General features: G+C 30.6%; 3 protein-coding genes and 1 pseudogene across 3 annotated transcripts; 3 read left to right on the top strand and 1 right to left on the bottom strand.

Annotated features, from left to right (window-relative positions):
* LOC113366320 overlaps window positions 1–24,908 on the bottom strand; it is a 100,125-nt pseudogene extending 75,217 nt beyond the window's left edge.
* LOC113367877 (agrin-like) lies at window positions 15,291–19,046 on the top strand. The gene is made up of 12 exons (XM_026609454.1): window positions 15,291–15,322; window positions 15,386–15,438; window positions 16,303–16,446; window positions 16,510–16,629; window positions 16,712–16,960; window positions 17,024–17,284; window positions 17,345–17,417; window positions 17,497–17,661; window positions 17,762–18,100; window positions 18,162–18,382; window positions 18,450–18,810; window positions 18,869–19,046. Exons 1-12 carry the CDS (start codon window positions 15,291–15,293, stop codon window positions 19,044–19,046), a joined length of 2,196 nt encoding a protein of 731 aa, XP_026465239.1.
* On the top strand, window positions 19,529–21,332 carry LOC113367878 (pikachurin-like). Its single transcript, XM_026609455.1, has 5 exons — window positions 19,529–19,549; window positions 20,138–20,220; window positions 20,303–20,491; window positions 20,936–21,099; window positions 21,163–21,332. Exons 1-5 carry the CDS (start codon window positions 19,529–19,531, stop codon window positions 21,330–21,332), a joined length of 627 nt encoding a protein of 208 aa, XP_026465240.1.
* LOC113366322 (arfaptin-2-like) lies at window positions 22,453–24,050 on the top strand. Its single transcript, XM_026607910.1, has 5 exons — window positions 22,453–23,055; window positions 23,118–23,439; window positions 23,508–23,685; window positions 23,755–23,862; window positions 23,956–24,050. Exons 1-5 carry the CDS (start codon window positions 22,731–22,733, stop codon window positions 24,001–24,003), a joined length of 981 nt encoding a protein of 326 aa, XP_026463695.1. The 5' UTR covers window positions 22,453–22,730; the 3' UTR covers window positions 24,004–24,050.
* Window positions 24,909–25,021: the final 113 nt, after the last annotated feature.

A 25,021-nucleotide genomic window follows, 5' to 3' on the forward strand; every position in this document is an offset into this window, starting at 1 on the left:
GATTATTACACGCCACTTGCACCTAGTTTTATACTAAATAATTTACCGATTTTGATCGTTAAGCTGTCAGAAGCCAATTAATTTTATTACAAAAATGTGTGTTAAGTATAAATTATGACCAAAATCCATTTATAGAATTTGTGTTTCGATATATAAATGCCTAAAAGGGCAAGGTTTCAGCAATGCCCATCACCTTATAATTTTAATTTCATTAAAAAGCGCGTTAATTAATTATATAAATGTTTTGATTACGAATCCAATAAGACACGCATCGGAAAAACCTTGGAATCGTTAATCAGGGAATATCACGTCATTTATAAATATATACATATTTATATACATATATAAATAAATAAATAAATATATATATATATATATATATATATATATATATATATGTATATATATATATGTATGTATGTATTACTATGTATTATTAATAATCTTACAAGAGATTATCGAGCGTAAATTATACAAATTTTTTCTTGTTAACAAAAAAAGCGTGTGAACAAGATATTCAGTTATGTTGGTTTATGAGGAATTTAAGATAATTCAGAATATATTATAAATAAAATATTATTATCATTATTATTATGGCTTCTAAAATCATATTTCGGGCTCTAATTGCCGTTTATAGAATACTTTATGACCGATTGTAGAGTTTGTGATTTTATTGTTTGTGCGAATTAAGAATAAATTAGCAAATTATCTTATAAAGTATTTTATGCAGATTGCCTTGTTAACTATTTAAATATTGTTTCAAGCATTTTATTTTTTATTGACTTCCTGAAGAAGTTTGTTTCCCCAGAATATACAAAGTTATTTTTTGTAGTATGGAATTTCAAATATGTTTAAGTAATTTTGAATCGTTTGATACCATATTTGGAGAAAATATATAAGTGTATGCGTATGCGAGAGTAAATTTGATCTCTAAAGACATTTACTCAGAAAATTTCGCCTAAAGCATATCGGATTTTCTGGTGGAAACATATAGGCAAATTCTTGAATAAAATAGAAATGTTATGACAATACTATGTTACGGGTCTATATTCGCAGGAGTTTGTCACAAATTGTCAAAAAGCTATGTATCTTATAAGCTATCGAAAAAATCAACAAAAACTTTATATTGAACTAAGGGGCGTCCATTAATCACGTGAAGCTTTTAGACAAAAAATCACTTGGAACTAGCTGTAAGTGGAATTCTGTCTTGAGGCAATTATGGCATCGTGCCTTAAGGCAAATTGCTGGAACTTCCCGTACCGTAACGAAATGTTCGAAGAATACTGAAAGTTTTCAAATAGATTATTATAAATATTGTAACATTGTCTAATATTTATGAGAATTATATAAACTGAATTGCAGAGTTGAAATTATTTGTAAAGTATATTAGAACTATAGTCAGAATTAAAAATAAAATCTGAAATACAAAAAACTAAAAAAAAAAAAAAATTATAAAAAAAAAATGGAACAAAATTTTTTTTTCCAAAATCAATTATTTTGTTAAGACAAGCAGAAAGTTATTTGAATCATTTAAATCGGACGCTTAGTTCTCTCAAAAACTGCCATTTTTTACATATTTAGCTCCGTATCTTCGAAATGGCTGCGCCTGCCTTTGCTAAAAACTAATAAGCACTTCTCCCAATCATTACTAATTGAATGTTTTTTAGATCATTTAAATCGGATACTCCGTTCTCTCAAAAATTCGATTTCTATTTTCTGCACTCTTTGCTCCGTATCTCCGAAACGGCTGGACCTGCCTTTGCCAAAAACTAATCAGCTCTTTTCCCTATAAATAGGAATCGAATGTTTTTTGAACCATTCAAATCGGTTGATCCGTGCGCCCTAAAACGTGACTGGAAATTTGTATCCATACATACATACACACACACACATCCATTTTTTCTGAGGTATGCCAAAACGTTCAGAAACCTTCAAAACGTCGAGAAATGTAAAAATTTTCAATTCCGATTTTCGGCCCATTACAACAACTTACCCTACGGGAAGTTAAAAAGGAGGAATCTAGTAAGATATCACGTGTACTTATGTTTACCTATATTTTCAAGAAAACACAAAAACTTTACGTTTTTTTCGTAAATTCGCAAAATTCGTTCGTAAAATTGTACGTAACAAAAAATACACGTGCTGTTTGCTGGAGGAGGGGTTTGGGGTAATTTTAAATATCACGACTTTTTACAAAGGGGGAGGGGAGGTCCAAAAAACCCTAAAAAATCGATCACGTAATTAATGGACGCCCCTTAAGGTAGCAAAAAATAATTTAGAATTCACTCAATGGAGAAAAGTCTATGGTTTTCAGCTATGATTAGGAATGATTTCCGTAGAGATTTGAGTTGGTATTTTGGTTTGGAGGTATGCGCAAATGTGGGTGTGTGAAAAGTGCTTTCGTCCAGACTTAACTGACAGACCTAGCGGTGTTTTAGTAGCGCTCCGAGTCTCCGACCCGAACCGACCGACCATCGAGGGCCCCCACAGCCACAGGAAAGTTAACTTTGAGGCTGAAACGGTGACCGACCATATGGTCGGTCGCTCGATCGTTATAATATCGCCTTAGATCTCGTACACATAATAATAGATATTTTGTGAACTAACAAGATGAAATGAAGAAGAAATTCTCGAAAAGAATTCATTTCATCTTCTTTTTGCATATTTAAAATTTCGCGAATAAAGTATTAATGACCATTATATATTTTAGTGAAAAGAATTGCGCAATTTGTGTAAACGTATTACCATTAATGCTTCCTTCAAATATACTAAATTTATTTTAAATGTTGCTTGTTTCGCGATCTTCATGGCAAGAAAGTTTATTTTACATATTTTTACATTAACAAGAATTTAAAATGGCGGATACATATTCATGATAATAATGGCGGAAATAATAATGGCGGGACATTTGAATTACAAATGTATATATAACATGTCATTATATAAAAAATGTGACAAATAATTTTGTCAAGTCATTTAAACTAAAATCATTAGCCTAAACTTCAAATCAAATCGACTATAAAAATTGTAATATTGAAACAGTAAAATTACCGAAAATAAATTATACATAATATTAATTTCAGCAATTTCTATTGCTAATTTGGGCATTTTTTGGGCTTTGAGTTCTTAATTAACTAGTTGGTATTGGTATTTTGCCTTGATGCAAGTTACCTGAACTTCCCAATCTGTGTAAATATTGACTCAATCAACAAAAAATAAATTAATTTATGAGTTATTAAAAGTATTCCGGGTGGATTTATAACACATAAGAGTAAATTTTCAAAAATCGACAATTTTTATAATTGAACCGGTTTCGCACAGAATTATTTGCAAATGCGTGACTATACGGGGGCACTTTTTCAATTTTGTGTAAATTAATTAAGCAACTATTTTTTTGGAATTGAATTCGAAATGAATTAACGATTGTTAATGTTCTGGAGATAAATTGATTTATGATTTACATTTGATTTGCTCAGATATAAAGAAGACAAAAATAATGAAACAATTACAGTATTTGTAATAATATATTTGAAAACGTTTAAAATTTCTCGTATATTTCATTATGGTACGGGAAGTTCCAGCAATTTGCCTTCACGATGCCATACACCACTAGTTTATTTCTTCGACTGAATATGTAACCGTAGCCTTAGATTTTCTTATTCCCGCCACACACGTCAACCATCAGAGAACCAGAATTAACAGAGTGCATTATTATTATTATATTTGAGATATATAAATTCCTTTAGCGACGACTTTACAATTTTACAATTTAACAATTTTACAATTTCACATTTCATTATTATATGTCTTATTACATTTCAAAGCCCAGGTATGTGTACATTTATATATAAATATAAAGTGTACGGTTTATGCTCCTTTGCAATTCTGCACGAGCCAGCTATTTATGAGCAATGGGTGTGAACAAATGGACCCATATACGACCACCTGGGGGGCACTGGGGAATTTTACCATTGAGCCCCACGTATCTGCTCCAGTCATGATAATGGACAGAAGTAAGAAATTACATCAATATAAACTACACATTTTAACCACTGATTAGTTTAACCAAGTAAAAATAAATGAGTTTTAGCAAATTTTTGGAGAATGTTTTTTATCAATCCCTACTGCTTGATATCAAGCTGTCCGAGAAGTGAAGTTGCACAGTTACAGCAAGTTCATATTAATAAATACATAAATATTTACAACTTTTACCATGACTCAATTCCTCTCTTTCATCTTATCTTTGTCATTATGTAATATAGTTTTAAAAAAAAACTCATCCTACGCAATGCCATCCATTTCAAATTACATTTAAAAAGCACTCCAAGTGTCACATTATATTTTTTTATAATGTCGATTAATTAATTCGATATTGAAGTGTTTATGCTCTTAAAATCTTATGGGAACAGAATATAAACTCTTCAGAGAGTAATTACAACACTTGAATTAAATATGTCGATGGGGACATGGGGACAGATTTGGCAATCGGAAGAATTATTTATTATGTCATCTGGGTAATAGTTTTTAACTTACAATTCAATACACTAATTTCAAAGACAAGTTATTTTTTCTAACAATTATCATTGACATATATGACTGAGGCAATATTTTTGGCTCCAAGCCATCCACGTACTGATTGTATGCAAATTTCAAGATTCTATCACAAATCTCTTTACAACTCTCTGGCAAAAATTTAAAGACTTAACCAAGAAATTTGTTATTTCCAAAAGTCGAAATTTACTTAATTTTTTAATTTAAACTGTATAAATTGCTAGTAATTTAGACCATCTGGATAAGATTTGCAGTGTTCTAATTACTAATTATGTAATTGTGGAATTCGTTTCTGATTTCACAAAGACTTCTTTATGGGATTGAAATGTAAAATGATACTTATAAAGTGTTTATTGAACTCATTTATCAAGTGCTTGATATAATTAATAACATGTTTAATTAAATTGATCATTCTTATTAAAATATATGGAAAACTTCGGGTTTGTTTGAAATTAACACATTTTAAAAATAAATTTGCAAGAGTGCTTAATTTTATACAATAAAGGCGCAACCATGATAAAATAAAAACTGGAGTATAAAAAATATCTTAACAATTCTGATTTGTTATATATTATCAATATTGGGACGACAAGTGAGTGGGTCTTTCAGCCCTCTTGGGACAAATTAAATATTACTAATCATACCCCATGTACTCTCATATTAATGATTAAAAAATTTGGCAAGTACAATCATGGTCCTGAGACACGGAATAAATAATTCATTCAATAGGTTTAGTTAAAATATATCCTGGTATCATTCTTATTGCTACTCACCCCCTCAGGTAATTATAGGTAGTAAAAGAATAGGTTCTCTGATTTGGTGATAGTTATCACCCCGACAGTAGCTTGAAGCCCTTTTTCTTCACAATATAAATTTGAAAGTAACGGACATCAGTGCGAGTCAATTGAATAGATGGCTCTGTGAGAGCACAGAATGTATATGAAGTTGGCTATGAGATATAAAAAATATGTGATATTCATTAAAGTATATTGTGTTTTAGTACAATGAAAGATAAATATAAAATCACATAATCCAACAGGATTACAGTAGTGATTAGAATATCTTACCCAATTGGGTAAAAAAATCGCTTTCCACTTGTTCAACACACTCGCCATATTGTTAACGAAAACCGTCAACCATAGACAGGTACCTTTTATAATATAATATTATCTAGTACATTTTTGTTATTATTGTATTATTAAAAACATAATACGATTGTAATACCAGATTTAGTTTCAAATACCCGTGCACTAAAATTCATTAATTTTCATTTCAAATTTGGCGCCATTAATTTGAATGCCAAAAGCAGCGCTATCACGTCGAGCGGAGGACCCTTTAAGTATTCCTTCTGAACGTAAAAATCGGGAGAGAGAAACGTCTAATATATGAACACATGGTATCCTAATATTGTCTAGAGGTACCTATATCTACTTTATTAACCATTTTATTTATATAAATATCAAACAATTTAGATAGAGACTCTTTAATTTGATTATTTTCCCGGAGACCACCCGGTGTGGTCAAAGTGTGGCGACGATGGCGACACATTAACCTTATCACAGAACAATTATTTATTCTCCTTTTATTTCCTACGAATAAATTTTGTTTTGTGTCCATTCCGAACGACAAATACTACATTATTATTCAGACATTTTCTAAACGCTCTCTACTGAAGAAAATTAATGGCTAAGGCTTAAAGAGCGAACGATCTTTAAAATTATATATATATAAATATATATATATATATATATACATATATATATATATATATATATATATATAATTAAAGTACCTAATTAATATGTGCCATATTCTGCTACTATATTATGTCAGCTTCAGTAATAAAATTCCCAAACTGATCATTTTCTTTCCAAGTAATTTAATATCTGAGTAAGTACCAGAAGGATTTTTCTCTCAATTATCATAAATCGAGTTCGAAAATCGTCTTTTCAGCATTTGCGATTTAATAACCGAAAATGGCTTTGGAAGCATTTCTTAAAAGCAATTTACTTATATGAAAGATTCCAGATATCGAAGTTAATGAGCCAAAGTATCGGATTTCAAAATTTAAATGTCACCCGAAATCGTATTTATATAAATACAAACACAAAAATTAATATATATATATATATATATATATATATATATATATACATATACACATAAACATGTATACATATATATTTATTTATACTTGTGTGTCTCTGTATTTAATGATTTGACAACATTTAATGGCCTAATAAATAATTATATGGACGATAAATTTAAGTTTCTCCCAAATCTCTTAATTAAAGACATCACAATATTACATTATAAATATTCGCATACACACATATAAATATTATATGTGTGTAAATAATATATAAATAATTCTTGAATAATATTTATTATGTACGTTTCGACACTGTATGTGTGTCATCATCACACACGTTAACAAATTCTAAAAAATATTTTACAAAAAATTACAATAATACAAGAAGATGTAACAAATAAAAATGAGAAAAACTCCTAAAGAGAGATTGATGTTGTTTACAAAACAAATTGTAACGATTGCGATTGATATATCGGCGAAAGTTCATAAAATATTTACAAATATTCATTATTCTATTTGATTGATTACAATGTCTTTAAATTTTAGGTAATTTGTTTTTTTCTGATTTGCTATATATTAATATTTTGATTTTTTATATCTTCTAGCAATCTTGTAATTTATTTTAATCTTTGTAAAAAAGTTTTTAAATTTGTTAAACATGCTGAATGATAATACACTACACATACAGTGCCGAGACGTACATAAAAAATTGTTTATTATTTGTTGCTTTTTATTTCGACTATAACTTCGATATCAAAAAATTATTTATTTATTTTTTCAATTATTTTATTCAACGATTCGGGAATAAGGAATGTTTATTTTGTGACTATTTTGATTATTTTTTAATTGATAGATATAGAGAATTGAATTTAAAAGTTAAATATAGAAAATATAGAGAATTTGAATTTTGTTAGCGTGTTGCCTGAATCAAATATTTAGTATCGCGCTCTCGCTCTAACATACAATGTTAAAAAGAGATAGAATATAAAAACGAAACAAACGAGTCAAAATTATAAAAAATCACTGTGAAGTACGCAACAATATTTCAAAATGGCGGTTTTTATTGATAACATTTATCATATTATTCGCCTTTTTATTTTATCAGTTTACTTAAAAAATGTTTATTATTTTACTATCGATCAGAATGTACGTCTTTTATATATTAATTTTAAATATTATTTGAAATTAAATACTCTTCATCGTTTTTGTTTGTTATTCCAGCATATTCATTGAATACATTATTGTGCTTAATATTTTCAAAATAATTTGTGGAAAGAAGAGTCAAATTAGGACCCAAAACGTTTGAAAATTAATTAAAAATATTTTTTTGTGTTCTTTCTAAATCTATTATCAAATTCACTATTTCATCTTCTGAATTTATTACCATTTTCTTCTACCCACCATAAAATCTTCTCCATACATAAATAACAGCTACTAAATTCTCGAAATATTTCCTAACCTAAAAGCGATTGTGTAACCCGAATGTGTCTTTTTTTTCTAATCTTGACAAATTAATTGAGTATCAAATTACTGGCCACTAATTTCTCTAAAAATAAAGATATTTATGTAACTCAAAAATAGATTCATCGCCGCATTTGTAAACATCTATAAAGGCCATGGTACCTTTCAACAGTAGCTGGAGAGGAGATTGATATATTAACTTACTATTTAATATATATATATATATATATATATATATATATATATATATATACATATATATGTACATAAATAAAAATGGAATTTAATTATAAATCATTATAATAAAAATATTATATTTGGTAAATGATCCATATGTCCATTATTCATCGCTAAAAAATCAGTGCCTTCATTCATGTGGTGTGTGTTAAATCAAATCGAATCAAATCAAATTAAAACAAAAATTAATAATCACAGTGCTTTCTCAATTCAAGAATTCATTAATAAACAATAATCATCGAGCTTTTACTAATCGAATAATAAATAAAACTTTTTTGGAATTATTTTTTTGACAGTTTGTTGAAGTAATTGAATTTTTGCTGTGGCAACACTAGTAACTGGAAAATCAAATCAATCAACACAAATTTGATTTAAAAGCTAAAATTAATAATCATTGTGCTTTAGTAATTTAAAAAGTGCTTCAATAATTCATTAATAAACAATAATCATCGAGCTTTTACTAATTAAATAATAAAAATTTAATTTTAATTTAAAGCTATTTTTTTGAAAGTTTGTTGAAGTAATTGAATTTTTGCTGTGGCAACACTTTGGAAAATCAAATCAATCAATACAAATTTGATTTAAAACTAAAATTATTAATTATTGTGCTTTGGTAATTCAAAAAACTTCAATAATTCATTAATAAACAATAATCATCGTGCTTTTACTAATTAAATAATAAAAAACATATTCTGAGCTATTTTTTGATAGTTTGTTGAAGTATTAAATTTTTGTTGCGGCAACACTGATAATTGACAGTTAAAATGGCGGATCTCTATTTAATTTTAATTATTTATTTTGAACCTAAAATATTATATTATACTTATGGTTGTTATTAAAAGTGTTTTTATCTAACTAATAATAAATATAATACTGGAGTATGTAGTCTTTGAAATGTTAACAGTAAATTTTATCACAAAATGCAGTTTTTTGTGTTGTTTTAAAAACAGGAACAAATTATCAAAATTTATTTACAATTGTGTCTAAAATATATGTTGCACAATAAAAATTCAATACATTTGCCAAATAGTCAACAAATTAGCTGAGATTATTCTCATAATTAAAATTTAAACCTAAAACTACATAAACAATTGTGATGGTGGCCTTAATAACCCCAACTGCCAATTATAAAACCAAGTGACAATTACAATTACAATTCTCTTATTTCTATTTATGTTACAGGTGAACCTTATATCCCTAGACCGCAAATTATAGAAAGTAAGTTGTGTGAAATAGACTCCAGAAATTTTCAACAAAAAATGCTAATCTAATTTAGAAAGTGTTACTAATAAAACATTAAATTATGAATAAATAATCATCTATTCGTTATAATTTATAGTCGTGTGACCGTGTGAGAAATACTATTAAATGCATTTATAATTATGTAGATTAATTTATGTGTTTTTTTGTGCTTGTTCGTAGCGCCATGTGAAAGGAAACATTGTGCGCACAATGCAGACTGCATAGAAGTTCCTACGGAGGTGGACCCGAGTGGGGCTATATGCGAATGTGTTACTAATTGTCCGGATTATGATAATAAACAGGTAAAGAATAATCAAATAATTCTGTAACAATAGTAATCAAATAAATCCTTATATTCAAATTCAAATAATTGCTTAGCGAGTTACCTGATTCAAATATTTAGTATCGCGCACTCGCTCTAACGCACGTTGTTAAAAAGAGATAGATGATAAAACTGAAGCAAAATGGCCAAGTTTATTAATGGCGTCATTTACGCCAAAACCTAGAATTTTCTTAGCGTATTGCCTGGCTCAAATATTTAATATCGCGCTCTCGCTCTAACACATATTGCCAAAAAGAGATAGAAGATAAAACCGAAACAAACGGGTTGAAATTATAAAAAATAACTGTGAAGTATGCAACAATATTTAAAAATGGCGGTTTTTAATAAAAACATTTATGTTTATTCAAATATTTGTTAATGTCTATGTACATAAATATCAATTACAATTATTATTCAAATATTTAATATCAAGCAAGTTTCAATTATAAAAATCACTGTGAAGTATGCAACAATATTTCAAAATGGCGGTTGTTAATAAAAACATTTATGTTTATTCAAATATTTTTTAATGTCTGTGTACATAAATATCAATTACAATTATTATTTCCTCTAGCACAATGACAAACGCGTTTGCGGTTCCGATAACCGCGTTTATCCATCAAGATGTCATTTGCGTATGGCCAGTTGCAAAAACAGACTGGAATTGTATGTCAAACATGAAGGAGAATGCGGTAATTATATAATGCATAGAGATAATTATGTAATAATAATAATAACATTGAAATTAAACCTTGCAGATTCCCATAGTCCTTGCGTGGATCATCACTGTTCCCAAATTGGTTCCCATTGCATTTTGGACGCTAATAATCGCCCAAAATGCGAATGTGTGCAATATTGTTCTCCAAAAGTTTTTAAAGGTACGGTAACTACTTTGGCATTAATTTTATTTAATAGTGTGTGCTTAAAATTGATATTTCTAGATGATTGGATCTGTGGGGATGATGGTGTGGATTACCGCAATATTTGCGAATTACAAAAGGCGTCATGTTTAGCTAAAACTACAATCACTGCTCTGTACAATGGAACATGCGGTAATAAATGCAATCATGCACTAATTTCAGGACATGCCATTTAACACTTCTATATTTTTTTTCTCAGATCCTTGTGCCCATATGACATGCCCCCATGGCACAATTTGTGTCTTGGACCAACAAACGCGCCAAGCAAAATGCGATTGCGGTCCTGAAATATGTTACAAAAGGTTTGCAAGGTCTCCAATGGGTCAAAGGAATTACTACCAGGAGTCTTCAGAAGTTTGTGCCAGCGACCACAAAACTTATGCCAACGAATGCGAAATGAAGCGCCAAAGTTGTCGCGAACAAAGACAAAATAATACACTAAAAGTCGTCTACAAAGGCCACTGCGAAACAGGTAAATAGTAACAGACTAGTTTTTTTAGAAAAAGTCTTTTACTACTACTAATACCCATTAATTTTTTATTATTATCTTCTATACCCAGGTGTTCATCCCTGTTCAATCCACACATGTGCCTCCTCCCAACACCGTTGCGAATTGGAGCCCCAAACGGGGACTCCCCAGTGTGTATGTGGCCCCTCGCATTGTCCAAAAGTCTACACCCCCCTTTGCGTAAAATCGGAGCACACAATCGATAAAAGCCTTATGAAAAATATCAATGGAAACGACAGAGTCTTCACCATGGACTCTTATTGCAATTTGGCCAAATTGGAATGCCAACATGGACGACGGTTGGAGGTTTTGCATGAAGGAAAATGCGGTAAATAGATAATGGAAATTAGATTATTTGAATTTGTATGTACGATAAAAGATGAATCAAGTAGTGCTTGTTTTGGCATAAGAGTTTATCTTTATTGTTGAGAACAGTTCAAGTGTTTAAAAGCATCAGTTTATGTTTTTGCTAAATCTTTAACGAGGGGGATATTTATGTAGAGATGCAGATGGTAGCAAAATGTTTTATATAAATATATAAATAGATATCATGAAAATAACAATATTTATCTTTTCAATTATTCCGGACAATATTGAAATTGGAAAATGGAAATTAATTAACAATATTGGAAATTGTAAAATAAACAACTTATAAAAAATGTTTGAATTTTTATCAGATAAGTATTCATATTTTAGTTGAATATATAAATTATATATATATATATATATATATATATATATATATATATATATTAGGGTGGTCCTTAATATAGACATTTTCGAATTTCCTTGCTTCCAAGGGCTCAAATGGTTCCTCAATATTAACTTTTAGATAGTGCGCAATTCAATCAAAGCTTTGTATAAAAATAGCATGAAAAAATTTTCAAAAATTTTAAAAATGTTTTTTGATATAATTTAACGAACAAATGAATGAGTTTTATTCAAAGTTTGTCACTAAGTTATACCTATTTTTTTAAATTTTCAATTATTTTTCATGCTATTTCCATACAAAACTTTGGTTGAATTGCGCACTATCTAAAAGTTAATATTAAGAGCTAAAACTTTCAAAGAATTATTTTTTATCAATTTGGAACCATTTGAGCTCTTAAGAGCAAAGAAATTTGAAAATGCCCATATTAAGGACCACCCTAATATATATATATATATATATATATATATATATATACATACTTTAGCATTTTGTTTAAATTGTTCATGAAATTTTGATTTTTAAATATTTTTTCCATTTTCAAAAAGTTTTAAAAGTTTTATTAGGCAAGAATATATTGATATTTTTCAACATTTTTAAATATCAGAAAATTTGCAACTTTAAAATTTAAATTAGAAAAACAAAATATTTTACAAATTAGAAAAACATTTTTTTTCAAAGTTACTTCAATATTTAATTTATATTTCACAACATATTATTTATTAATTTTAATTGAATCAAAATCTACAAACATTTTTTTATTTAATTTCAATTTATTTTTATTATAATATTTAATTTTAATTTTATTTTTTTATTTTCAGATTTCGGAACAAAATATATAAATGCCTAATAACAATTTTGAATTTTAAATATTTTTTTTAATTTTAAGAAATATTTAAATTTTTATTAGACAAGAATATATTTATATATACAAAGAATATTGATATTTTTAAGCATTTTGAAATTTGAGAATAATTGCCAATTTGAAATTCAAAAACTTAATATGTAATAATGTAAATTTTATATATTTTTCAAAGTTATTCCAATATTTAATTTACATTTCATTCAATTAATATAGGATTATTTATGAATTTTCATTGAAGTAAAATCTATAAAAGAATATTTAATTTGAATTTTTAATTTATTATTATTATAATAATTAATTTTGATTTTTTATTTCCAGATTCATGTGAAATACTTGACTGTTCTTATTATTCAACGTGCCTTAAAGATGGTAAGTATTTTTTAAATACTGATATTAAAACAAAAGTCATCAAAAGTGCAAGACGATTATTAATTTCATTCAAATTTAATTTAACAAATCAAATTCTATTAATTTTACCGAACATTTCAAAATTATGTTACTAAGGATCGATCCGAGGATCTCTGGCATGTAATTAGGGCACCTTACTGACTTAGCTATTTCCGCCATAAAATATTCATTATATAATTTTCTTAGGCTATGGGTCCATAATTAATTATCTTTTTTATTTCTCTTTTTTTAAGATGTGGGAAGAGTATCCTGCGTGTGTCCAAAGCTAGAAGACTGCCTCTTTGACAACAGTACGACCAAGGAACAATACACAGTTTGTGGAACAAATGGAGAAACCTACTTTTCGGAATGCCATTTACACGCAGAATCTTGCAAGAAAAATCAGCACATAGCCGTCGCCCATAGTGGAGAATGCGGTAAAAAAAAAATAAACCACAACCCCAAACCATACCCAAAACTAAAACCTTAATCTATTGGTAAAATAAAAATGCTTCCTTTAAATTACTCAGTTTATTTTAAATGTTAATTGGTTCACGGTTCAGCAAGAAGAGAGTTATTTTACATAGCTTTAACATAAACATAAATATAAGATGGCGGATACATAGGGGTAGGGGAAGAGTATTGCCAACATCACTAAGAATAATGGCGGAACATTTGAATTACAATATATTATTACAGTCTCAACTTGACTCTTTCCACTCTTGGTGTATCTATAACAAATTACATTTAAATAACGTATATCAAAGTGCAAGTTCTCAGTTTTTCACATAAGCGCGTTCCAATACTTTTTAATTATAAAATTTCTAACACCAGCATTGATAGATGTAATAAGATTTAGGAGTTCTATTTGATTCTGGTTTGTTTTTCACGGATCATATAACTGATATTTGTAATAGAGCACACAAATCTTTAGGTTTGATACTGAGAAATTGTAAACAATTTAAATCTACCAATGCGCTTCTTTGCATGTACTATTCTATTGTACGTTCAAAATTAGAATATGTTCGATTATTTGGTATCCTCATCAAACCAACAACTCTGATGCGATAGAGAAGGTTCAGCGAAAATTTCTGAAATACCTTTATTATAAAACATATAAAATTTACCCTGAACGTGGCTTTGACCACAACACTTTACTAAAAGAATTAGGTATTCCTTCCCTTGCCTCACGTTGATTTATCTGTACAATTATGTTCTTATTTAAACTTTGCAATAATTCTATAGACTATCCTCTTATTCTTAATCAACTATCCTTTAATGTTCCAAGGCTATCTACGCGTTCGCAATTATTTTTCAATTATCCTACTCCTAAATATAATTCTGTCTTATATTCGCCTATTTTACTTATGTCCTCTAACTTTAACTTAATTAATAACGAAATAGATATTCACAACACTTCACCTAATCAAATAATCTCCATCTGCACAAGTTAACCTTTTTATTTTTCTTTTCAAATATCTCATTATTTTATCTTATTCTGTTTATAAATAATATTGTTACTTTCTGCATTATATGTAATTTTATGTAAGCATTTTATGTTAATAATTATATATTGTAATTTTGTATATATTTTAATTGTTATTCATTATGTAAAATGACTGTATTTTTGAGTCCTCTTGGAGTAATCTGTGGGCTATATATTTAAATAAATAAATAAATAAATAAATAAATAAATATATCACATAACACAAAATGTGTCAAACAATTTTGTCCATCTATTACTATTCCAGATCTCTGCGCCGGTGTCATCTGTTCCTCGGGGGCTCGCTGTTCCCGAGGCTCTTGTCTCCGTTCTGGGGGCAACGAGTTGTCCGCCGAAGTGGTCGTAGGGGGCCCCACCCGTATCACGGACTTAACCCCGAGAACGGAATGTCAATGCCATTTATTGGGGACGGCTGTGAGAAGAATGACATCTCTTGTCGGGAATCAGGACGACAGGAATAGATACGGAAGCGTCTCGTGCGCCTGCGAGTGCATGAGGGGGGTCACTGGGGCTAATTGCGACAGGTGAATAAGATAATTGACACATAAGGATAAAGGATTTATGATTACTGTTTTGTTATTTTTTAGGTGTATGGAAGGTTATTGGGGTCTCCATCTGACTGAATTTGACGGTTGCAAACGTAAGTCAAACCAAACCAATTTTCATTATCTTCTATATATATAAAAATAAGTCGGGTTTTCCTTCCTGACGAAATAACTCCACAACGCACAAACCGATTTCGACAATTTTGCATTCGTTGGAAAGGTTTCGGGCTCCGCAAGGTTTATATCTAAGAAAATTAGTTGTGCATGGCATCGTGCCTTAATACAAGCTGCTGGAACTTCACGCACCGTAATTAAAAATTCGAGTAATGACATTAGTAAAAACTATCAGAATTATGCTTGATTAAGTCAACGAGCAATTCTTGCCGCAAAGAATAATGATGTACACGCACTGAATTTCACCATTCAATCAAAAATTGCTGGCGATTTGGTGACATACCAATGATTCCGACTGGTCTTCCGTTTGACTTCAAACGATTGCAATTTCCAGTTCGCCTTGCGTTCGCAAGGCCAATCGCTTAGTGTTTGCGGGATAAATTTCAAATAGATTATTTAGAAAATAATTGTTTTTCACATGGGCAGTTATACGTTGCCTGTTCACGAGCTGGGAAACCATCCGCTTTGTTTATGTTAACGTCAGTCCAAAAAACAAAAAATGTGGTTTACCAAAGAGCACTTCAATGAAACGGATAATTTGCGGATTCACTTTCATTTACATAGAGAAGTTCAACTAAAAAACACTTCATTTTTGTAATCGAAATAAATTCATTATTGTTGTATAATAAAATCAAATTTTTCCTTTTCAAATATAAAACAAACAAAAAAATTCTTCATCTTTCTCACGAAACCATCTGGAGTTCGTCGGGTTTGCTAGTTTATATTATAATTTCCTATTAGTCCATCTAATATATTTCAATTTTCTAAATCAATCTCTAATCCAGGTTGCGAATGTGACATCTACGGTTCCTTAAGATCAGACTGCGACCAGAACTCCGGAAAATGCGTTTGCAAACCAGGAGTCATCGGAGCAAAATGCGATTTGTGCAAGTCGTCTAGAAATGCACCAGGACCTGATCTATGTGAAGGTACAGATTTTTTTAGCAAATACAATTAAGATGGTTGTGTATAAATATTAATTTGTGATTTAGATAATGCAAGTTATGGAAATGGTGGACAATTGCCAAGGGATGAACCTCAACAGACAAAATCCGTGAGGCATCTTATGAAGGTTCCTGGTACGCATTCTGGAAGGCCCATATATAACACAGGTAGATATCAACCTTTATTTACTCAGTTTTAGGCTTCTTCATTGATATATAAAAATTTCGCATGTATCTATTTACAGATCAGTCCCATACACCCATGTTCAGAACCACCAACCCAAAACAGTACACATGATACCAGCGCCTCTACTGGGTGATCTGTGCGAAATGGACAGTCATTGTGGAGCCCCGGGCTCTGTTTGTCGTGGGGGCGCCTGTATATGTGAACCATCTGAATCAGAAAACGACAGTACATCTTCCAAGGAGGAAAATTCATCCAAAGGTGTTAAAGAAAGATTAGTGCCAAGTGCTGATAGAACTGCTTGCGTTCCAATAAGTAAGTAGAACAATAATTGAAATAGACAAATATTATTTTCAATTATAATCTATTACATTTCAGATTCCAAATCCTCCCCAAAACCCATACAAAATCTACCAGCCACTCCAGGAGTTTGGTTCAACGGTCGTTCCTCCTTGGCAATCTTACGGCCTCCTGCCTCAATCCTGGACCTGGCCAGGTACACGGTTTCCCTGCACGTTGAGCTAAAAGCGACTCACCAGGATGGTGTCATCGTTTATGCCCAGGCCAATCCTACTGGACATGGTGATAGGATAGGTTTGGCCCTGATCAATGGCAGAGTTGAATTTTTCTATGATTTAGGTAAAAAAAAATGGAACAATAGAAATAATAATGAAGACTATTAAAAATGATTATTTATAGGAGGTGGGCCAGTACGTCTGATGTCACCAGGGCATATTCGGTTAGGAAAACCGTATCTGATCCAAGCCAGAAGGTAAATAAAATAAACAAATTTAATTTTGTTTATATTTGTGCATTTCATTTAATTCTGTTTTCGTTTTGCAATTTTTCAGATACAGAAAAGATGGTTGGTTGCGTGTACAACCTCTGGACGCTGATGAAAACGACCAGGAGGAAAATAATGAACCAGTAACAGCAACATCTCCTGGTTCTTTGACTTCTTTGGATTTGGATAAATCTGAATTTTATATTGGACGTGTCGCCAGTAATTATTCGAGGTAAATAAAAGACACAAAGTGTTGATGGACATTGATTCATAGATTGTGGATTAACACCTTAATGGATATAAATATATTTATTATACTTTTTTCTTTATAGGGTCTATAGAAATATAGGTACAACCCAAGCCTTCCATGGTTGCCTATCTCTTCTCCAAATCAACGGCATAACAGTCAAATGGCCCCAGGAAAACAAAAACACAAACGACCACAATTCAGAAAACAACATAAACACCAAAGAGCGCCATTTTGAGGTCATCCAGACTCCAAATGATGAAGAAACCAAAAACAAACCCAAAAAATCTGATGACGGTGAAGAAGTTGAAGAAGAAATTATTATCACAAGTTCTGAAAACATCGTGGCTTGTTCTAGGGCCCATTGTGCCACTCAACCTTGTGCACATGGTGCAGTTTGTGTCGAAATTCCAGACACCTACAGGTAAAGAGTAATAGACACATTTTTACAGCAAATTATTATTATTACTTTTATAATTTTGTAGGTGTGTCTGTCCACCAAATTATACAGGACCACGTTGCGAGTACGAAACAGATTCGTGTCTGTTGCGGCCCTGCATGCATGGGGCACCTTGTGAAAAGTTGGTAATTGAAAATGATGTTCCTGGTCAGGATATAGGATATTTTGGACCTAAAGAAAACAGTGTAAATGTAAAATATAAGTGTAAATGTCCTGCAGGACTGCACGGGGACCGATGTCAACATGGTAAGAGTAAAAAAAAGTTTTACGAGTAGTTTTTATAATAAAAGTGTTTATCTATTTTATTTTTTAGTGGAATCATCAATAACCTCCGACCTCTGGATTCCTGCATTTTCTGGACGAGAATCCTACCTGTGCCTGGCAACTTTACAAACAACCGACATACCAAATCCTGATAAAAACTCATCTCTCCATTTGCCTAAAACAAATACTCCTGGACGTTCTGCAACTAAAGAAACAGATGTGCGAATCGAATTGTGGATAACATTTGCTGATGACATAACAAGCAGGCGTCAGGCCAATACGATTTTGTACTGGACAGGACACAGTTTGCCTGGTAAGGCTAGAAGTGGAGATTATTTGGTGCTGGTGCAGGAAGTCGGTGGACGTTTGAGGATGAGATACAATTTGGGAAGCGGACCAGCAGATATCAGGTAATAGATTGGATAGACAACAATGAATATTGGGTATTATAATAAAATTTGTTCAAAGGTCGCAAAGTGCTTTATCATCAGGAGTATGGCACCGGATAAACTTAAATCTACGTGGTAAAAGAGGTTCTTTGTCCATAGACGACGGGCCCCCTTATGTAGGAGTATCCCCAGGTGCACATGCTCACCTCACTTTAAACCCTATGAAAGACAAAATATACGTAGGAGCACCACCGTAAGTACCCTGGTCGCTACATCATTATCATCTAACCTTCTATTTATACAAAATTTGTGCGCAGGTCTCATGTACATCTACATCCTTTATCTGGGGCTACAAGAACCTCTTTCAGAGGCGCCTTGCAAAGAGTTATTTTAAACGATAAGCCCATGAGGGTTCTGGGTCCTTTAGTGATGTGCGACCAGGAAAATATTTATTATTCAAATTTTGAAAATACCACTTGTGCCGGTCGGGGTGTTTTAAAGTATAGAGGAAAACCTTGTGAAACTTTAGAAGGACGAAGGTAACAAATACTTGTTGATTTATTCATATGATGTAGATATTAAATATTTGTTGTGTTTGTTTTTAGTATTTGTCTAAACGGTGGAATGTGTTTGCCATTGCTGAACGATTTGATATGTTTGTGTCCAGAAACTCACAGAGGAAAATATTGTGAGCACAATAAAAATGTTTTTGAAAATCCGACAGCAGTGTCGAGTGAAAATGATGCCTTGGAAAGTTCTAGTGAAGATAATGATGTAAGTTGTGATATAAACTATAAAATTGTAATGAACTCTTTGGCACAAACTAAATAACACCATCAGTGTTTTTTGGAAAATTGAGACTCCTTATAACGATCTAGTGATCCCTAAAGAAAAAAACACATAAGGTGCTCTAAGAACTTACTAATTACCATTTATATACGTTTATGTCTTATATGTACCTCTTGCAACCTTTATTATTTCTAAAACCTGTTCAGAACTTCCAACATTTCCAAATTTTGATACAGAAGATAATTGACCACAGAATATGTCTTTCTTTTTCATATTCTCAAATGTTTTTCTTCTGATTTTCTTTAATAGAGAAATTATGTAAATATTAATATATCAATATTGATATATTATCAATCCTTTCTTTAAAGATTTTAAGTATTAACTTGTCAATATTTAGCATAGTGAAAGCAAAAGTTAGAGGAAAATTTTTGTAACTCAAGTTTAAGCATGTTTTAAGGGATATTACATGGTCAATTATATTTATTTCGGATTGCACCTAGCCTGTACAATTTTCAACTCAATTACAGATTATTAAATAATATTATTATTGTTCTTTCAGAATGAGATTCCAATAAAATACAACACTGCTTACCACTTTAATGGCAACGAAAGGCACGCCTACAGGAACCGTTTGACAAAAACGTAAGTAAACTTTTAAATATACAAAACATCAAGAATTTATCTTAATTATCAGTGAAATATTAAAGTCTTCCTTTTCCCATAGGAGATCCTTATCCAAAGGCACTCGCTACCAATTAGAGTTCAAAACCAACTCCCAAAATGGACTTATGTTCTACCGAGCCAACAGTGGTAAAGATGCACCCCTTTCCAGGGACTATGTAGCCCTAGCCTTATCCAAAGGAAGACTGCAATTGGCCTATGTCTGTGGGGGCGATTTGGCCGACGACGTTAGGTAAATAAATGAGAATTTCATAAAGATACAGGTTCAATTCCTGTCTGGGTAGGAGTAAGATTAATTGTAAGAGCTCTGATCTTGCAATAATAAAATTACAGGTTCAATTTTTGTTTGGAACGACCTGGTATCAAGCAGTAAGAGTAGGAGTAATAGTTGTTGTAAAAGATTTGAACTAGCAATCATGAAGTTACAGGTTCTAATCCCGTCTGGGACAGCCTGATGTCAAACAGTACTGGCGTCACTTGCAAATGCAAAACTAAATATGTTTTTAATAAAATTATTCTGGTAGATATTGTTAGTAGTAATATAAAGTAAATCTTATCTAGAATTGAAACCAAGAGTAGATTTACGTGCTACAGTTAGTGGTGCAAAGCGGTTGTGTTTGCAATCTATTTATACTTCTTTTATCTGTATATTAATGCTTATTATTATTTTTATCAGATATCTCCAATCGCAAGTATTAGTAAACGATTCCAAATGGCATAAGGTCACGATAAGACAAAGGAAGAATTCCATACAATTAAAACTGAATCGTGAAAGAGACATCAAAGCCCGATGCAAAAGACCTCAGCATGGATTAAAACCCAACACGAAACTTTGGCTAGGTATTTTCAAATATTTTCAATTACATATCAAAACCATTCCAATAATTGTGATTCTTTTTCCAGGGGGTGCTCCAAAGAATTCGATGCTCTACTCCACACTGGTAACAGACGAGTATCTAATTGGATTTAAGGGTTGCATCAGAACGTTTTCGGTGAACAATCAGATTTTAGACTTGTCCAGGACGGCTCCTGGAAGCTCTTCGAGGTCCTTACAACTGTGTCAACATGGATAATTGAGTAGTTTTTATAAATTTTCAACAGTACTTAGCAGGGTAAAAAATATCAATAGATTCAATTTTAATGCTGAGTTCTTGAGTTAATCCTTTCGCTGACGACCTGTGTGTACGAGTATCATCTATAGACGACATCCAGGGTGTTAACATTTGCTTCAATATCATTCTGAGTTGAATTCTAATTTGTCATCATACTTTTTAGTACTTTAGAAGTGTAATTTTGGCTTTCTGGCTCGTACACACTGGTAGCAAAAAGGTTCATTAATTAGCTAAAAATATCTAATATAATAACCGAATACATTTAATTTAACAAAAATGCGCTTTTGACTATTTTATTAGTTTAAAATATAGCATTAAGAGCAATTCAGCTACAGATATACAGTATTAATTTATCGTACAGTTTTTTATTTATTATAAATACAGTAAAACCCCGATAAGACGATTTTTGAAGAACCATTATCTATCATCACGGTCGTCTTAACGGGGTTCTACCGTATTACATTGTGTATGTTGTGATTTTATGAATGTTTAATTATTGTTTATATTAATTAGTTTAATTATAGTTATGTTGACATGTATTTGCAAAAATATATGTTGATGAAATAGTCACAAAATATATATAGAAGTACCTTAATAAATATAATTTATCCTGATTTTCCTCTAGGCTAAATATTTTAAAATAAGTCTATTGATAACATTTGTTAATATTATTACATTATTAATTAACATAACGTTAATGGTTTATTTTAGAGTATTGTTATATTATGTATTATTTGATAAAAGGGCAATAATAAATTGTTAAAAGTTAGTTAAATGATATTATATAGGACTGTCTTGTATTGTAACATAATGAATTTTGGAAAAAAATACATTTTTTAGGATATTTTGAATAAATTTAATACCTTAATATATTGCTTTCTTTGATTTGTCTATATTTTGGAGTACGCTATAAGATGTTTTAATTTTTATAATGAAAATAAGGAAATTTTTATGTTTTTAAGAATTTAAAAAGTCGTTTCTGTTTAAATAATGAGTGTTGATCTATTCCACAATTTTGCTCTACGCTTCAATTATCTCTACATTCCTCTCTCTATAAATTCGTAAAAGTCTCTCTATGGCGATCAACGTCAAAAAGTCGCTACTTGATTGTTTTTTGTACCAAGAGTTATAATAAATATGTGGATATAAATAATATAACTATTACCCCAGCACTGTCCTTATTATTTTAAGGATAGCAACTAATTCCTAACAACAACAATATAATATATAAGCTCTTGTCCCTAATAAATTGTGCTTGTCTGTGATGTGTCTGCTATATAAAAATTCCCAAGGCAAAAGATAATTATTACTACAGCCCATTAAGTGCTTTACACATTTATATATTTCTATTACCCTGTTATGGCTCAAACAATGACGACATCAAGAAGTGCAGAACGTAGCATTCACGAAATGTTAAAAGACAGTCCGTCCATGAACGAGACTTCAGGGGCTGTACAATCTGGTACGGCGGTGCCCCCGAGTTCATTAAATTTATCCTCGGGCTCTAGGGGTTCTGGAGGTCCTTTCAGTGCACCTGCCACTCCCTTACAGAACGGAGACGCTTTACTGAAAGCTGGTGCTTCAAAAATAGATTCTTTGAAAACTTGGAGTATATCAACATACAAATGTACAAAACAACTTATGTTTGAAAAGCTCGGAAAAAGCACCAGGACTGTGGACACAGGTATATGGTAAATGATTTATGTGGTAAATGACAGTTTACTAACTATGTTTGTGTTTTTTTAGAATTGGAGGCACAAATAGAACAATTAAGAGACACCCAACGCAAGTATTCAAATGTTTTGCGTCTTACAAGAGCGATGTCTGCTCATTTTCACAACGTAGTGCAAACTCAACATGCTTTAGGTGAAGCATTTTCAGAGTTAGCACAGAAAAGTCCTGAACTTCAACAAGAATTTTTATACAATTCGGAAACACAAAGAAGTCTGACTAGGAATGGAGAGATTTTGTTAGGGGCTCTTAATTTTTTCACATCATCTGTAAATACTTTATGTAATAAAACTATTGAAGACACTTTGTTGACTATAAGGCAATATGAAATTGCAAGGTAGATAATTAATTCAATACATATAACTAACAAATATATAATTATTCTAATTATCTTTTTTCTTTAAGAGTGGAGTATGATGCCTATCGAAGTGATCTTGAAGTCTTAGTACAGAGCCCGACAACTAATTCAAATACTGCACAGAACCAAGACGAAGTGCAAAAGAATTACCAAAAACATAAAGAGAATTTTGAGAAGTTACGTGATGATGTTTCTGTTAAATTAAAATTCTTAGATGAAAATAGGGTAAGCAGTAAAAATTTATTATTAACAATATGTATATAAAAATATTTAATGTATTTTTTGGGCTTTCAGATAAAAGTGATGCATAAACAATTGTTATTATTTCACAATGCAATATCTGCATACTTTTCGGGTAATGGTGCTGCTCTTGAAGCCACTTTAAAACAATTCAACATAAAGGTAATAAAAGACACATAGAAATATATATGAATATATAACATTAAAATGAGTTCTTTATCATTATAATGAGTCCTTTATCCTTTTATCCCTTAGATGAAGACACCAAATTCGACAGTACCATCTTGGCTTGAACACCAGTAGTAGGACATCACGAATTTTATATATAAATGTATAGTGCAATCTGTCCATACAACATTCTGTTTAGTTTTAAGTTTAATCATAATTTATAGACTGCTTTTATTAATTTAGTATAAAGATGCTTACTTTAATTTTAGATTTAAATATAAACACATGATTCTATTCTATTGCATTCCATGTTAAAATAATTTATCTGTCCTTTATTCCTTTCTAGTCAAATTTAATTATGGTGTTTCACGAATGCGTATAACTAGAAATGTGATTGTTTTATAATATCGATGATTATGAATAATTGTGTGTGATTTTGCATATGGAACTAAAACTTGTATACTGTATCTAAAAATAGTTAACCAGTGGTAAATTATAAACAAACAATTATTATTGTTCTGTTGTTAATTCTCTTGTATGATTATTTGAATAAATATATTTGTCAAATTTGAAAAAGACTCAGTAAATGATTTATATTCGTGCAACTAAATATGGAGACATTTGACAAAGGTTATGAAAAGCACATGGAACATCAATTCAGCAAATTGTGTGATGTTTTCATATTTATTAATTACACAAGGATTAATGTACTTTAGCAAAATTATTACTTCAACAGGATAATCATTGTAACTTAATTTTTCCAAAACTAATGTCGTAAGAACGAATACTTCTCCATGATGCAATTTTGACATCGTTGATTAACATGCACAATAAAAAAAGGATTAACTTACCCTAGAGATTTTGTTCCCTGGATGAAGCCATTTATATAACTTTAAAACTTTTTCATAACCAACGAACATTGACAATAACCACGCCACATTTTCATTTTTACAAACGTTGATTTATGGAATTTTCATACTTTACGTACACGACATTATATTTATTAAATGAATACACAAAATTCAGTAAAAATCACGTCTTAGTTTAATAAATATAACAAATAATTTATATTTTTTACGTTCATGTTCTCGTAAATGTCATTAACTGAACCACAAGGAAGTTGGGTGCAGATTATGCAACTTGAAAACTTAAA

This window comes from Ctenocephalides felis, unplaced genomic scaffold (assembly GCF_003426905.1).
Source record: "Ctenocephalides felis isolate EL2017-DRISC unplaced genomic scaffold, ASM342690v1 CF-g0.4_SCAFFOLD_01170, whole genome shotgun sequence".
Lineage (NCBI taxonomy): Eukaryota > Metazoa > Arthropoda > Insecta > Siphonaptera > Pulicidae > Ctenocephalides > Ctenocephalides felis.